At 45.2% G+C, this 16,041-nt stretch overlaps 1 protein-coding gene across 1 annotated transcript in view; it reads left to right on the forward strand.

Moving 5' to 3' along the window:
• The window catches only part of SMAD3 (SMAD family member 3), an 81,158-nt gene that overhangs the window by 60,723 nt on the left and 4,394 nt on the right, over window positions 1-16,041 (forward strand). The window contains exons 4-7 of the mRNA XM_069985962.1: window positions 3,520-3,591; window positions 3,767-3,817; window positions 10,917-11,129; window positions 15,389-15,526. Of these exons, the coding sequence (XP_069842063.1) occupies window positions 3,520-3,591; window positions 3,767-3,817; window positions 10,917-11,129; window positions 15,389-15,526 (474 nt within the window). The remainder of the gene's footprint in view (window positions 1-3,519; window positions 3,592-3,766; window positions 3,818-10,916; window positions 11,130-15,388; window positions 15,527-16,041) is intronic.

Below are 16,041 nucleotides of genomic sequence, written 5' to 3' on the forward strand. Positions count from 1 at the left end.
AAAGATTATCTGCCAAAGATTTGAAGCCAAAGCCAGAAACAGACTATAAACAGAGATCAGGTCATAAAGGAAAGCCTGAGATTTCTCCTCTTTTCAAATCCATTCCTGGCTTTGGCTTCAAATCTTTGGCAGATAATCTGTCAGATAATCTTTCTGTGTAAATGGACCCTAAGCCATACCTCCCAACTTTTGCAAAGAGGGACATGTGCGCCGCGGTCCCCATAGCCACGCCCCCATAGCGACCCTCCATAGCCACGCCCCCATAGCGGCCCTCCATAGCCACGCCCCCATAGCAACCCTCCATAGCCACGCCCCCATAGCAACCCTCCATAGCCACTCCCCTACAGTCACCACATGCTGCTGACTGAATAGTGCCCTATACAGTATCCAATCCCGCCAAAAATGCCCTATATAGTATCCAATCCCCCATTATAGTGCCCCACATAGTATCCAATCCCCCCAATAGTGCCACACATAGTATCCAATCCCCCACATAGTGCCCCACATAGTATCCAATGCCCCATATAGTGCCCCACATAGTAGCCTATGCCCCCATATAGTGCCCCACATAGTATCCAATGCCCCCATATAGTGCACCACATAGTATCCAATCCCCCACATAGTGCCCCACATAGTATCCAATCCCCCACATAGTGCCCCACATAGTATCCAATCCCCCACATAGTGCCCCACATAGAATCCAATCCCCCACATAGTGCCCCACATAGTATCCAATGCCCCCATATAGTGCCCCACATAGTAGCCAATGCCCCCATATAGAGCCCCACATAGTAGCCAATGCCCCCATATAGAGCCCCACATAGTAGCCTATGCCCCCATATAGTGCCCCACATAGTAGCCAAGGCCCCCATATAGTGCCCCACATAGTAGCCAATCCCCATATAGTGCCCCACATAGTATCCAGTGCCCCCATATAGTGCCCCACATAGTAGCCAATCCCCCCATATAGTGCCCCACATAGTAGCCAATCCCCATATAGTATCCCACATAGTAGCCAATCCCCCCATATAGTGCCCCACATAGTAGCCAATCCCCCCATATAGTGCCCACATAGTAGCCAATCCCCATATAGTGCCCCACATAGTAGCCAATCCCCCCATATAGTGCCCCACATAGTATCCAATCACCTCATATAGTGCCCCACATAGTAGCCAATCCCCATATAGTGCCCCACACAGTAGCCAATGCCCCCATATAGTGCCCCACATATTATCCAATCCCCCATATAGTGCCCCACATAGTAGCCAATGCCCCCATATAGTGCCCCACATAGTAGCCAATCCCCCATATATGCCCACATAGTAGCCAATCCCCCCATATAGTGCCCCACATAGTAGCCAATCCCCATATAGTGCCCCACATAGTAGCCAATCCCCATATAGTGCCCCACATAGTAGCCAAACCCCCATAGAGTGCCCACATAGTAGCCAATGCCCCCATATATGCCGCACATAGTAGCCAATCCCCCATATATGCCCCACATAGTAGCCAATCCCCCATATAGTGCCCCACATAGTAGCCAATCCCCCATATATGCCGCACATACTAGCCAATCCCCCATATATGCGCCACATAGTAGCCAATCCCCCATATATGCCCCACATAGTAGCCAATGCCCCCATATATGCCCCACATAGTAGCCAATCCCCCATATAGTGCCCCACATAGTAGCCAATCCCCCATATAGTGCCCCACATAGTAGCCAATCCCCCATATATGCCCCACATAGTAGCCAATGCCCCAAATATGCCCCACATAGTAGCCAATCCCCATATAGTGCCCCACATAGTAGCCAATCCCCATATAGTGCCCCACATAGTAGCTAATTCCCCATATAGTGCCCACATAGTAGCCAATGCCCCCAAATATGCCCCACATAGTAGCCAATCCCCATTTAGTGCCCCACATATTAGCCAATCCCCCCATATAGTAGCCAATCCCCCATATAGCGCCCCACAGAGTAGCCAATACCCCCATTAGTGTGGCCCCAGCGGAAAAAACAATAAACCAGTAACTCACCTGTCCTCCGGTCCCAGCAGCTCCTCTCCCGGCAGAGCGCGCACTCCCGTCATCCTCCGGGGCGGGCAGCGGGGTACAGAGTCACTGACTGTGCCGGAAGTGATTCATGATAGAGGCTACAGGTCACTTCCGGCACAGTCCGCTGCCCGCCCCGGAGGATGACAGGAGTGTGCGCTCTGCCGGGGGACTGTCCAGCGGAATCCGGGACGGTTGGGAGGTATGCCTAAGCTATGTTCACACTACGTATATTTCAGTCAGTATTGTGGTCCTCATATTGCAACCAAAACCAGGAGTGGATTAAAAACACAGAAAGGATCTGTTCACACAATGTTGAAATTGAGTGGATGGCCACCATATAACAGTAAATAACGGCCATTATTTCAATATAACAGCCGTTGTTTTAAAATAACAGCAAATATTTGCCATTAAATGGTGGCCATCCACTCAATTTCACCATTGTGTGAACAGATCCTTTCTGTGTTTTCAATCTACTCCTGGTTTTGGTTGCAATATGAGGACCACAATACTGACTGAAATATACGTAGTGTGAACCCAGCTCATGGTGCGTTTACACAGACACAGACCATTAGGGTGCGTTTACACAGAAAGATTTATCTGACAGATTTTGGAAGCCAAAGCCAGGAATGGATATGAAAAGAGGATAGATCCCAGTCTTTCCTTTATGACCTGATCCCTGTTTATAGTCTGTTCCTTGTTTCGGCTTCAAAGATCTGTCAGATAAATCTGTCTGTGTAAACATACCATAAGTCTACCGTCTAAAAGAACCTTAAAGGAGAAGTCCCCCCATTTTAAAAAATTGACAGCTGGCGGGGGGGCGATATAATAAACTATCATTAATTACCTCTTCCAGAGCCTCTCCAGCACTGGCTTGCCACTTCGGGACCCCTGCCAGGCTACGGGATCTGCTTCCGCTGCACCGTCACATCCCGGCTGATGGACTGTCAATTTTTTCAAATGGCTACACTTCTTTAAGTGATCTTGAATTTTATTGAGCTGCAGAGAGCTGCAGTGTTAGGTATAGATGCTACCAAATATACAGAGCTGTTCCTGGTAAACAATGAAGAGGCGGCAGGCCTTACCTCTGGGCAGTCAGACCCCCACCAATCTTACATAAGTGGGCTATTTGTTGTGGTATCCATGGAGGTGCAGCATACAATGGTATACTTGGGGGAATACTCCTAACATGTAATCCTGGCATGAGCATAAAGGCATTTTCAATGAATAGCGGACGCAGATAACTGACATGTCAGTTTTTAATGCGGCCGGATGGAATCCCAGCCAAAGCATATACTATGTGAGTACGCTCCGGCCGGGATTCCATTCATTCAAATAAAATGCATGTTTTGTATAAATCACGGCCGTTGTTGCGAATTGCAACAACAGCCATGATTTATGCTGTGTGAACATGGCCATATAATGTAAGACTATAAAAAAAATATTGGTTATCTCTCTCTTCAGAAACTCCACCTCCTGGTTACCTAAGTGAAGATGGGGAAACTAGCGATCAGATGAACCACAGCATAGACTCAGGTAAGATGTAGAGAGGATAAGGAGTAGGCTGTCTGATGCCTCAATCCCTCCTCAAATGTAACATATGTGTGCCTGGGCCACCAAGAATACTCCAGCACTTGGCATGAGCCCGGAAAGGTGACCTGTGGGTTGAAAGATATTTGTATTGACTGCTGTTACTATTATATTACTTTAGGGTCACCGAGCCTGTCTCCAAATTCCATGTCTCCTGCACACAGTAACATGGGTAAGTTTATGGTTTATGTTTTACTCCCCCCCCAAATTGTTTATTATTATTTTGAATGGCTCTGTTTTATGTACATGAAAAAGCTGAAGGGATCCTTTAAAGGCTCCATTACCATTACATACTACTGACACTGGCTGCTGCGTGCACGACCAGTTGCTCTTGTGATTCCTTGATAATTGCGGCTCCTTAAGGGCCAGTTCACATGGGGCAAAAGCGTCGGAATTCTCCCACGGTGTGTCTATGGGAGGGCTTGCTCATCTCTGCTTCCGTCGCTCTCCGCTCAAATAATTGACATGAGAGAGACGGAAGTGAAGGTGCGGGAGCCCTGCCATAGACACACCGTGGGAGACTGAGGCAGGTGGATTTCCACGCGCTGCTTTTGCTCTGTGTGAACTGGCCCTGAGGGAGCATAAGTAGCTTGCTGCCTATAGGACCGTGTACCAGCAGACCAGTCAGAGTCCTGCCCACTACTGAAAGCTTCTGCAATGGACATGCGTGTCAGAACTGAATCATGAGGCAATGGAAGAAGGAGTTTTTTTGTCATGTGGACAGCAAGGGGCTTGTGTGCTTGCAAGTCAGCAGGAGCAGTGTGGTGCACTGGGCAATGTTCATGATACTGGGAGCTCTTCGAGGTCTGGTCCACAGTATACAGTCCGTGCATGGACGGTATATTGCGGACGTGTAAATGACCCCTTTACTCAGCGGGATGATGCCCCGATCACACTGTAAATATTGGTCAGGAATGGTCTGAGGGACACAACAAAATGGCTTCCAGATTCCCCAGATCTGTTGGAGCTTCTGTGAGTTGAACCCCATAATCTTCAGGACTTGCTTTTCACATCTTTGTACCATATACTACTGGACACCTTCAGAGGTCCTAAAGGGATTGTCCAGCGCAAATCTTTTTGTTTCAAATCAACTGGTGTCAGAAAGTTACATAGATTTGTAATTTACTTCTATTAAAAAATTTCAAGTCTTCCCATACTTATCAGCTGCTGTATGTCAGGCAGGAAATGTTTTATTTTCAGTCTGACACAGTGCTCTCTGCTGACAAGAGCAGGAGAGGTTTTTTAGGGGGATTCATTGAAAACCAAGACAGAGTTCCTGTCTCGGCCAGAGATGTCAGCGGAGAGCGCTGTGTCAGACTGAAATAAAACACCATTTTCTGCAGGACATACAGCAGCTGATAAGTATGGGAAGACTTGAGATTTTTTAATAGAAGTAAATAACAAATCTATATAACTTTCTGATATCAGTTGATTTGAAAGAAAAAGAATTTTGCTCTAACCCCTTTAAAGAGTACAAACCTTGATGCATCAGCTGTTAAGGGGGACCTAAATAATATTAATGGGTCAATATAACTACAGTGCATTTTAAGGCTTTTGCTACTTCTTGGGACCCTTCATATACTAGAGGAAACTGGAAGTATACTGTTGCATTGCGGCCGTTGCAGTTGTATATAGCTACGTTGCAGCTGGCTGGTATACAGTAGAAGTGAACTTGCTGACTTCAGCATTGTACACAGAAACTCACCTCAAAGTGCCCTTTGTGCTGACAAACCACAGCAGTCAGCCCCGGGCCCGCCTTAGCAGAAACACAGGCCTTTAGTTAAGGTTGTGCTTATGCCAGCAACCAGAACATTCATTACATGATTTATATACTGTATATCATTTCTATGTACCGTTCACCTGCAGTTAACTGTTTAACCTAAGAAGAATACTGAGTAGCTAGTAAAGACAATTTATAGAGATAAAGGAGCCTTGGATTTATTACACTGGGGGATATTGAGTAGCAAATCCACACGTGTAAGGCTTTATTCACACATAGTACTCAGTATTTGTTGCCAAAACACAGAGAACCCATTCTTTTCTTTGCTACAAATACTGACCTTAATACTACATGTGAACATAGCCTTACTTTGTGCGACATTTCATGGAAAAAACGGAGACCAGTCATTCTGTGGATTTTCACTTCCTCAGCATTCCCCAGAGCCTGTGTATGTGAATAGAGTTAGGGAAACTCCATTAGTTAATTTTTTGCAGAAATGATAACAAAACTCCACAGCAATCCTACAGTAAATTACCCAGACCCGGGTAATCCAGTTTGCACAACCCTTCTTCTTGCTACAGTCTATGGAGATATCCAGCAGCAAGTAACCAGCGCCCCCCGCAGTGTCAGCACAAGGGTATTGAAGCATAAAGCAGTCCCCATTGAAATTAATTGGCTTCTTGTATATTACTTGAACCTAGGGCAGAGATTCCCTTGGTAGGTGAGAGAATGAGAATGTTAAGGGGGTTGTCCAGCGAAAATCTGGTTTTAAAAAGATATATAGATTTGTAATTTACTTCTATTTAAAAATCTAATTTCTTCCCATACTTATCAGCTGCTGTGTGTCCTGCAGGAAGTTGTGTATTCTTTCCAGTCTGACACAGTGCTTTCTGCTGCCACCTCTGTCCATGTCAGGAACTGCCCAGAGCAAGAGAGGTTTTCTATGGGGATTTGCTGCTGTCCTGTCTCAGACAGAGGTGGCAGCAGAGAGCACTGTGTCAGACTGAAAAGAAAACATTTGCTGCAGGACATACAGAAGCTAAGTATGGGAATACTTAGCCAAGCAGTCGGCACCTTGTGTCCGCGGTGCACGTGGATGCATATAATGTTCTAAAAGAAATGAATTCCCGGCCCTCATCCAGCACTTAACTTGCAAGGTGATTTATTCACAACACGAGGTGCACATACATACAAGGTCAGGACGCGTTTCGGCGTTGCCGCCTTTCTCAACGGCAGTCCTGACCTTGTATGTATGTGCACCTCGTGTTGTGAATAAATCACCTTGCAAGTTAAGTGCTGGATGAGGGCCGGGAATTCATTTCTTTAGATAAGTATGGGAAGACTTGACATTTTTAAATGGGAGTCAATTACAAATCTATATAACTTTATAAAACCAGTTAATTTGAAAGAAAAAGATTTTCACTTGATAAACCCTGCACTTTGTCTGATTTGGTAGTTAGGGGATCAAAATCACACCTATTTATCTATAGCTTGGAAGGGGTAAATCTGCCCTCCAGCTTTTGCAAAACTACAATTCCCATCATGCCTGGGCAGCCAAATGCTTTGGCTTTGGCTGTGAATGCATGATGGGAATTGTAGTTTTCCAACAGCTGAAGGACTGCAGGTTCCCCATCCCTGATCTAGAGTAATTTCTGTGCCAGGTATGAGTCTGCAGATAGCTGTTTCACTCCCCTGGGTGCAGCTTTCTGATAACCGTGCTGTCGCTGTCATAAGGCTTAAAAATCCGCACGTAATATCCCTTTGCTGGAAAGTTAATCCCAGATCTTGCCCTGGATTGCTTTAGCCTTGTCCTGATTACTCAGAGATTTCCTTGGGAGTCCGTAGCACTGAGAGAGTACATGTTTAAAGGGACAGTGTGTGGCCCGCAGGACATAGGCTGCAGCCTCCGTTGGGTCTTTATCAGCTTTCGGCCACAGAATCTCCTCTTTCCAGGTCTGTGACTCAGTCCTTCCCATCTGCTGTAAGCTCTGGCTCTTGTGAAGCATGGGCTGATCCGCCGCCGCTTTGTTATAAATGCCCATATTCTCAATGAATCACAAGGCAAGAGATGCAGCCAAGTGACTGTGTCAGGCTGTGTGCATCACAAAGGACAGCTAACCACGCTGTGTTCGCAATTCCCATGATATCACTATATTAGAGAGCCTTCTTCTGTGGACTACAGAGGAGTGATGACATCATAACGTGTCACAGGAAGTTATCCTAAGGAAGGAAATGGAGCTTAGTGATACAGTATAATAATAATATTTGCTTGTCTTTTATTACAAATGTGATAAAGAGCATGTTCCTCAAAATATAAGATGTATAAGTATTGGGCTGTCCTCCACTGTTATCCATTCCCTGTTCACGTTTGTTCATGGCAAGGTAGTTTGGGCATTTGGTTGTCTGTAACCCTGGTTTAGGAAGTACTGGCACCCAGCTAACTCTGAATAAGATGTAACTGATTATAGATTTTTCTTAACAATTCTTCAAGTATAGAAAACAAAGCATATATGAAAAGGAATTAACTCTGTATATGACAGGGAATCAGCTCTATATTGTGCTCAGAGCTGTAGGCACGGGCCATACTTGTCTTTTAGTTTGTTTTTCATGAAATTATGTTATTTTGTAGAGACTGTGCTAAGCTGCAGCATGCACACTACCTCCCTCCCTAACCCCTTTCCTTCACTTAATAATGTACAAACAGGGCCATGAAAAAGCACAGGCAGGGGTAGGCGATGGCCTGGGGTGCCATCTAGTGGTCCAGTCTTCCTGCCCTGTGCAGCCTCTTTCTGTGACCTAAGATAACAGGCAGGTAGATGAAGTTTTCTATACAATGAGGAGGAAGAGTCCACACAGTCCATAGGCTGTACAGTTTGGGAAAAGGGGGGGGGGTTGAGGATGAAGAGTCCACAGGTTGCACAAGGCAGAGGAAGAGTCCACAGGCCGCACAGGGCAGAGGTAGAGTCCACAGGCTGTACAGTTTGGGGGGGGGTTGAGGATTAAGAGTCCACAGGCTGCACAGGGCAGAGGAAGAGTCCACAGGCTGTACAGTTTGGGGGGGTTGAGGATTAAGAGTCCACAGGCTGCACAGGGCAGAGGAAGAGTCCACAGGCTGTACAGTGTGAAAAAGGGGGGGTTGAGATAGAAGAGTCCACAGGCTGCACAGGGCAGAGAAAGAGTCCACAGGCTCTACAAGGCTCGATTTTGAAAGCCAAACCCTGTACATCAATTATGCAAGGCAGAGAGGGGTGGGAAAAAGGAGTCATGCATGCCGCAGCTCATTCTGGCCTCTGCAACTCCTAAGCTTAGAAGAAAAACATGATTTTAAAACTTTGCAAACAGCTATCAGCTAACAGACAAACATAATTTGTTTTATCTTCCTGCCAGCTATCTGCCCATGTCTGCAGCTCAGGGCATGATATAGAGCCGACAGATTCCCTTTAAATGTCTGTGCCATAAAATTAAAGGGCCACATCGCTATGTCAGGCCCCATTCACCTAGATGGAATTGTGCTGCAGTTTCCTTGTATGGTGGGGGCAGGGACCATCTGAATCAGCCCCATTGTTCTCAGGATCAGTGAGGTTCCCAGAGGTTGGCTTCTTGCTGGTTATAATAGGCTGTTGACCCATTAAGTGGGAGTCTTTCTATTCTAGAAGGTAGGATTGAATAATCTAGTGTGATATGACAGTCTGACAGATACGTCCGTGGCACAGGGAGGCAAAGTGATCACACATTAGTCACCGGGCCACATCTGTTCCCGATGAGTATTGCATATCTATGTTTATTTGTACAGTAAAGTGGATTGTCAGCGATTCTGTAAGAATAATATATTACGATAGCACTGTATATTAATATTAATATAAACATGCCCCTGAGTGCTCTCCTCCCGATCCCGTGGAAGTTGGCCGGATGTAGAGTTTAGGTCAGGCGGTTTTGGTTGGCGTGGGGCCAGGCCTGAATATACGAGGGGCCTGTCCTTATCAGAGAGGTTGCAGCTTTGTGGGAGTGAGATCAGCTTTACTTAACTCTCTCTGCGCTTCCTCTTCTTGAAGAAAGCTGTGGTTTGTGAGGCCAAAACCTCTATAGGGTATTAACCTTAAAGCGTATTATTTCATTGCTTCAGCTTGAAAACAAAAAAAAAAAAGCTTTACGCTGCACAGAGGACGTCTTGTCTATCTTCTTCCTGGTGTACTCTTATACAGCTGTGTACTTATCCAATAATAAATCCTCATCGTCATATTGTTGTGTAACTCGGCAGATAAAGAGGACTGGTGAACACTACTTGCTGTATAGCAGGGATGGGGAACCTTCGGCCCTCCAGCTGTTGCAAAACTACAGTTCCCATCATGCCTGGACAGCCAGAGCTGGGAATTGTAGTTTCGCAACAGCTGGAGGGCTGAAGGTTCCCTATCCCTGCTGTATAGTGATATTTCCATGCAGAAGTCTGCAGCATGTGGAGGGGATTTGTAAAAGCTGCAGGTCTGTCCCATGTGGAATCACCCTGACAAGTAAGGTTATGTTCACGCTTTCATTAGAAGCTCCCTTCAAAACTTCCATGATCTGTTCCCAGGGTTGTATCGTTACGGGTCATGCTGCCCTAGACACTCGCACTGAATATACCCCATTAGGGCGACTTCACATATGGCTGAATTTCTTTATGCAGATCTGTCACAAATACACAGAAAGTAATAAAAAAAACATGTGTCACTTGCAGATTCACAGTGGATCCTCCCCTATACACAGACTACAACCATAATCCCACTACATAACGTGCGGCTGTGGCTGCAGATCTGCAGCTATTCTGACCCATGCAGATTCAACCAAAGGGGGGCAACCACATCCAAACAACCCCCCTCCAGGTATAGTTATCATTCATGCGTCCCAGCCGTGAGATTAGTGAAGCCTTTTAAAGAAACTGCAAATGAGCGCCCATCTCACTGACCAGCACTCGCTTTCGTCCTTGCACGGCCCATATCTGCCCATGTAAAAGGACCCCTAGACACAGGCCACATGTAGATTGCACGGCAAATATAGTACAAGTATATAGGAGGCAACTACTGATGGACCCAATTATCAACCTCGTACACCTTTGGGTTCCAGTCAGCACCGGACGGATCTTGTTCACCCTTGGTACCCATTATGAACGTTAGCCACGACTCTTGGAGCTATAGCAGCTATGATGAATCTGTTTTGATGAATCCCATTGTATTGGAATTAGCATAGTAAGCCTTTTTTCAGATGTGTGCAGCCTTATTAATCAGCTTTGTGCTTTTATCATGGGTTCCAGGATTTTTTTTCAATTTGGAGACTGTGCTGAGCATTAGCTTGCAGAGAAGTTACCCCTAGAAGGTGGCACTAGACTACAAGCGTTTTCTGGAGGAGAACTACTTTGCATACTTTTTTCCAAGTACCCTTGCATAGCCTAGTGGGCTCCCTAGGTCTTGGCAGTCACCCTAAGGAGAAACACTACCACTTACAACCCACACCAAATGCACTATGCCCAACATAGAAAAAATAATCCCCATGTATTTTCTGCTTTATGTATGTACAGATCTCCAGCCTGTCACATATTGTGAGCCTGCCTTCTGGTGTTCCATCTCATACTACGAGCTAAACCAGCGAGTCGGGGAGACTTTTCATGCGTCCCAACCCTCCATGACGGTGGATGGATTTACAGACCCATCAAACTCTGAACGCTTCTGCCTGGGTCTGCTCTCAAACGTTAACCGCAACGCTGCTGTGGAACTGACCCGGCGACATATTGGTAAATATAATATATAATAAATAATGTACATGTAGGAAACATGTTCTCATAATGATAGCTCAGTTCATGTTTTTGCTTAAAGGGAACCTGTCACATTACAAATGCTGCCCAATCTGCAGTTATCTTGTTAAAGAACAGGAGTAGCTGAGCAGATTGATATGTAGTTTTGTATGGAAAGTTTCAGGATAGCTGGTTATTTATCCATGTAAATCTCTGCTTATTCTGGGCTAAGTAGTCATGTGGGCGGTCCTATTCAAAGACTGACAACTATCTGTATGTAATGGTGCGTTTACACAGGCAGATTTATCTGACAGATTTTGGAAGCCAAAGCCAGGAATGGATTTGAAAAGAGGAGAAATCTCAGTCTTTCCTTTATGACCCATTCCCTGTTTATGATCTGTTCCTGGCTTTGGCTTCAAAAATCTGTCAGATAAATCTGCCAGTGTAAACGCACCATAAGTGTACAGGTAATCAATCACTGACTAGGGCCACTTACTTGTCTATTCTACATATTGTGGGTTAATAAGTCAAATGGGTGGTCCTACACAATGATTAACAGCTCTTTTTACACAAACACACACAAAGAGCTGTCAATCTCTGAATAGGACTGCCCAAGTGACTACTTAGCCCAGAATGAGCAGAGACTTACATGGGTAAATGACAAGTTATTCTGGATCTTTTCCTAAAAAACTCTATAGCAATGTGCTCTATAACATGCTGCCTGCAGGTTGGACTGCATTTTCAGTGTGAAAGATTCCCTTTAAGTTTTTGCAACTGACTAATCTGTACAGGAAAGTATAACTCCTAATTGTAGTACCAATACCATATAAGCCATTCTTCAAGACCATAGTGGATAACTGTACTTGCAGAAAACTTTTGTCATGTCATAGAGACATATCAGATGTTTTAATAGTTGGGGGTCTAAGTACTGAGAACCCACCAATCACTAACACGAAGAGAGAAGAACTCATCTAAGACCCCCGCTATTCACTAACACAGCTGGGGAGAAGAACTGATCTAAGGCCTCTGCTATTCACTAAGGGTCCATTTACACAGAAAGATTATCTGACAGATAATCTGCCAAAGATTTGAAGCCAAAGCCAGAAACAGACTATAAACAGAGATCAGGTCATAAAGGAAAGCCTGAGATTTCTCCTTTTTTTCAAATCCATTCCTGGCTTTGGCTTCAAATCTCTGGCAGACAATCTGTCAGATAATATTTCTGTGTAAATGGACCCTTATACAGCTAGGGAGAAGAACTCATCTAATGGTGTGTTTACACAGAGAGATTTATCTGACAGATCTTTGAAGCCAAAGCCAGGAACAGACTATAAAGAGAGAACAGGTCATAAAGGAAAGACTGAGATTTCTCCTCTTTTCAAATCCATTCTTGGCTTTGGCTTCAAAAATCTGTCAGATAAATCTCTCTGTGTAAATGCACCCTAAAACCCCTGCTATTCACTAACACAGCTGGGGAGAAGAACTAATCTAAGACCCCCACTAGTCACTAAACAGCTGAGGAAAAGCGCTGGCTCATGGACTATCTATAGAAGCAGTCCTAGGAGAGCCAGTGTTCAGGCGAACCCTTTTTCCTGTTCATAATAGTAATTGGTGGGGGTCCCAGTAGCCAGACCCCCACCGATGAAAACTTCTCACATGTCAAAAGTTTTTTGAATGTACACTTATAAAGGGCCTAGTTAGGACCAGCTTACATATAGATATCCTATGAATACAGCACTTGTTCTGTAGAACTTCTAAGCTACTTTATAATCCGGAGCAGCATGCACAGTTCTGCCCTTGGAAACCACCAAGTTCAGCTGAGATCCTATAATGAATAGGGATTTACTCTTCTCTAATATATAGTATCTGGTGTGAAACAGTATAACCCGAATGCAAAATCAACCAGAGTGAGCACTCTATAGATGAAAAATGCCAAGACATTTCAGCTTGGAGGCAGAATTTTGAGTGTGGCTCTGAAGCATAATATAAAGAGTGATGTAATGACATCAGCACAGATTGGACAGTGAAGGGTATAAAAAGAATGGTAACACCGAGTTGTCAGTGTTCAAATATTTCTGGGAAAAATAAGAAAGGGAACAGCACAATAAAAGAGCTGACTCTTTAGCACAGAGATGGGGAACCTTCGGCCCTCCAGCCTTCGGCTGTCCAGGCATGATGGGAAATGTTGTTTTGCTACCGCTGAAGGGCTTCCCCATCCCTGCTTTAGGGTACAAACACACACACCGTATACGCAGCGTATTTACTGCTGCGATACGCACCAGATTAGATCTAAATAACTGAACACAGCATCAAATCTGCTGCAGATCTGCTGCGTATCTGCTGCATATACGGTGTGTGTGTTTGTATCCTTAGGGTACAAACACACACACCGTATACGCAGCAGATACGCAGCAAAAACGCAGCAGATTTGATGGTGCAGATTTGATGCTGTGTTCAGTTATTTAGATCTAATCTGCTGCGGATCTGCTGTGTATCTGCTGCGTATTTGCTGCATATCGCAGCAGTAAATACGCTGCGTATACGGTGTGTGCGTTTGTACCCTTAGCACCAGAGAAATTTCTGGAAAGAGTTAATCCTTTTCCACCTCTCGCAGCATGTTCAGCCCTACATGTTACTTATAACATTGCTCCGTACAGTGGGTTCTCTGTATCTATTGCATTTAGTAGTAAAAGAATCAGGATTCCTCAAGTCTTCCAGATTCCGCCTACAGGTCCTTGTTGGGGTCTGCTAGGAATAGCGTTTCAAACTCTTTTCAGAAAGTGAACATTTGTGCGTGAGGCGAAATAACTGGAACAATTCAGTCGTCTTGTTAATTCAGTGGTTACAAAAAATTTTTCCATTCTGGACCTTTGAGTGTGAGAATTGAGGACCTCCCATAATATGAGCCCTGTCCAAGGAGTATTGCAGGAACCCAGTGCGTAACCTCAACACACAAGCGTTCCCCCCACTCCCACCGTACAGTCCCACGTTACATTACTCTGCGGTACACCGAGAAGCGTCTAGTCATGTGTTACTTGTATTCTTAGGTTGCTGTTTTTTTCTTTTTCGAATATTTATTGTATTTTTTGATGCAGAGATGTTTTGCATTAGTTGCACATACTAAAGGGCCAGCAACACAATAGAACATAGGGAAAGCAGTCTACTAGTGCTAAGTATCTACTGTACGTTATGTGAATACACTGTAATTATACTGTAGTTATGCAGTTACCATCAGGCTATGTTCACACAACGTATATTTTCACATTTTCGTTGTACATCAGCCATGATTTATATGAAAATATACGTACCATTGCTGCCCATGGAATCCTGGCCGGAGCGTATACACATGGTATACGCTCCGCCCGGGATCCCTAGCGGCGCCACAAACAACTGAGTTTTCTGTGGCTGCTATTCATTGAATAGTGGCCGCAGAAAACCATGTCAGTGTACACTGTGGAGCAAGCGGCCCCGGTCGCTTGCTCCATAGTGTACTATGGGGAGTTCGGATGCCGGTGCGCATGGATGCTACGCATCAGAACTCTGCGGCTGCAAAGATCTGCCGGATGATCTTTGCAGCTGCAGAGTTCTGATGATCTTTTGCGAGACTGGCCGTTCCCTGACCAGGCTGGGTCACTGAATGGCCGCTCTCTTACTAAGTGTGAACATTGCCTCAAGATTGTTTAATAGCAATTCTGGCCATAGGCCTATGTCCCAACCTGCTGCCCTCCAGCGGTCGCAAGCTACAACTCCTATCATTTATGGACAGCCAATGCTGCCTTGCATGATGGGAATTGTAGTTTTGCAACACCTGGAGGGCGCAGGTTCCCCACCTTTGCTCTACAGCCAACCTGCGGCCCTCCAGCTGTTGCAAACTACTACCCCCATCATGCCCTGACAGCCTTTAGTACAGGCTAGTGTGATTCAAAGCAATGAAATAATCAGTGCAATGCATGGAGATCAAGAATTGCTCACTGCAGGTGCTGCTGTCTATGTGTGGCAGTCATTATTCAGTGGCTATAGGAAGCAGGGGGGATCTACAGCACATGCAGCACATTGTCACAGACTCTGCACTTCCATTTGCAGAATACAGGTCGCCAAATAGTGCAGCTGTATCTTGCTCTCTTGGCAATGGTTGTCTCAGTGTCCCTGCCCACTGCAGTGGCTTTAGTTTGTGCAGTAACTTACTTATTCCACATAATGGTGATTATGTAATAGTCTATGGACAGAGCAGTGACATTGTTTTTCTTTCTTTATTTTAGGTAGAGGAGTACGTCTGTATTACATAGGAGGGGAAGTGTTTGCTGAATGCCTCAGTGACAGCGCGATATTTGTACAATCTCCAAATTGTAACCAACGCTACGGATGGCACCCCGCTACTGTGTGCAAGATACCTCCAGGTAATAGGGGTAACTAGGTACTACATATTAGAGTAACACTCAACAGCTATCTGTTTGATCAATGAAGGAAGGAGTACTGGGACAATGACAAAAACGGGGGTCCCTTCACCCCTTTGTTGAATACAACAGCGGTCTGACATGCATGCTGCCATTCCTTCCACTCTAGGGGCCTGAGGAAGATAGCCAAGTATAGTGCTTGGTTATCGAGTTAAATGGAATGGCAGATTGTATGTCTAACCAGTGTATCATTCAGCCGGGGGAGCGCGAAACCACTGTTGTCATGATCAACCGCGGTCGATCAGGTACCCATCAACTATGACAGTGATGGCTAACCTTGACACTGCAGCTGTTGCTAAACTACAATTCCCATGATACCTGGGCAGCCAAAGCCATATCTTTGGTTGTCCAGGTATAATGGGAATTATAGTTTTGCAACAGCTGGAGTGTCAAGGTTAGCCATCACTGAACTATGAGTTTTGTTTGTAGGAAAACCCCTTTGTTTTTACGTGAACCAT

The sequence above is a fragment of the Dendropsophus ebraccatus genome, chromosome 1 (assembly GCF_027789765.1).
Source record: "Dendropsophus ebraccatus isolate aDenEbr1 chromosome 1, aDenEbr1.pat, whole genome shotgun sequence".
NCBI lineage: Eukaryota > Metazoa > Chordata > Amphibia > Anura > Hylidae > Dendropsophus > Dendropsophus ebraccatus.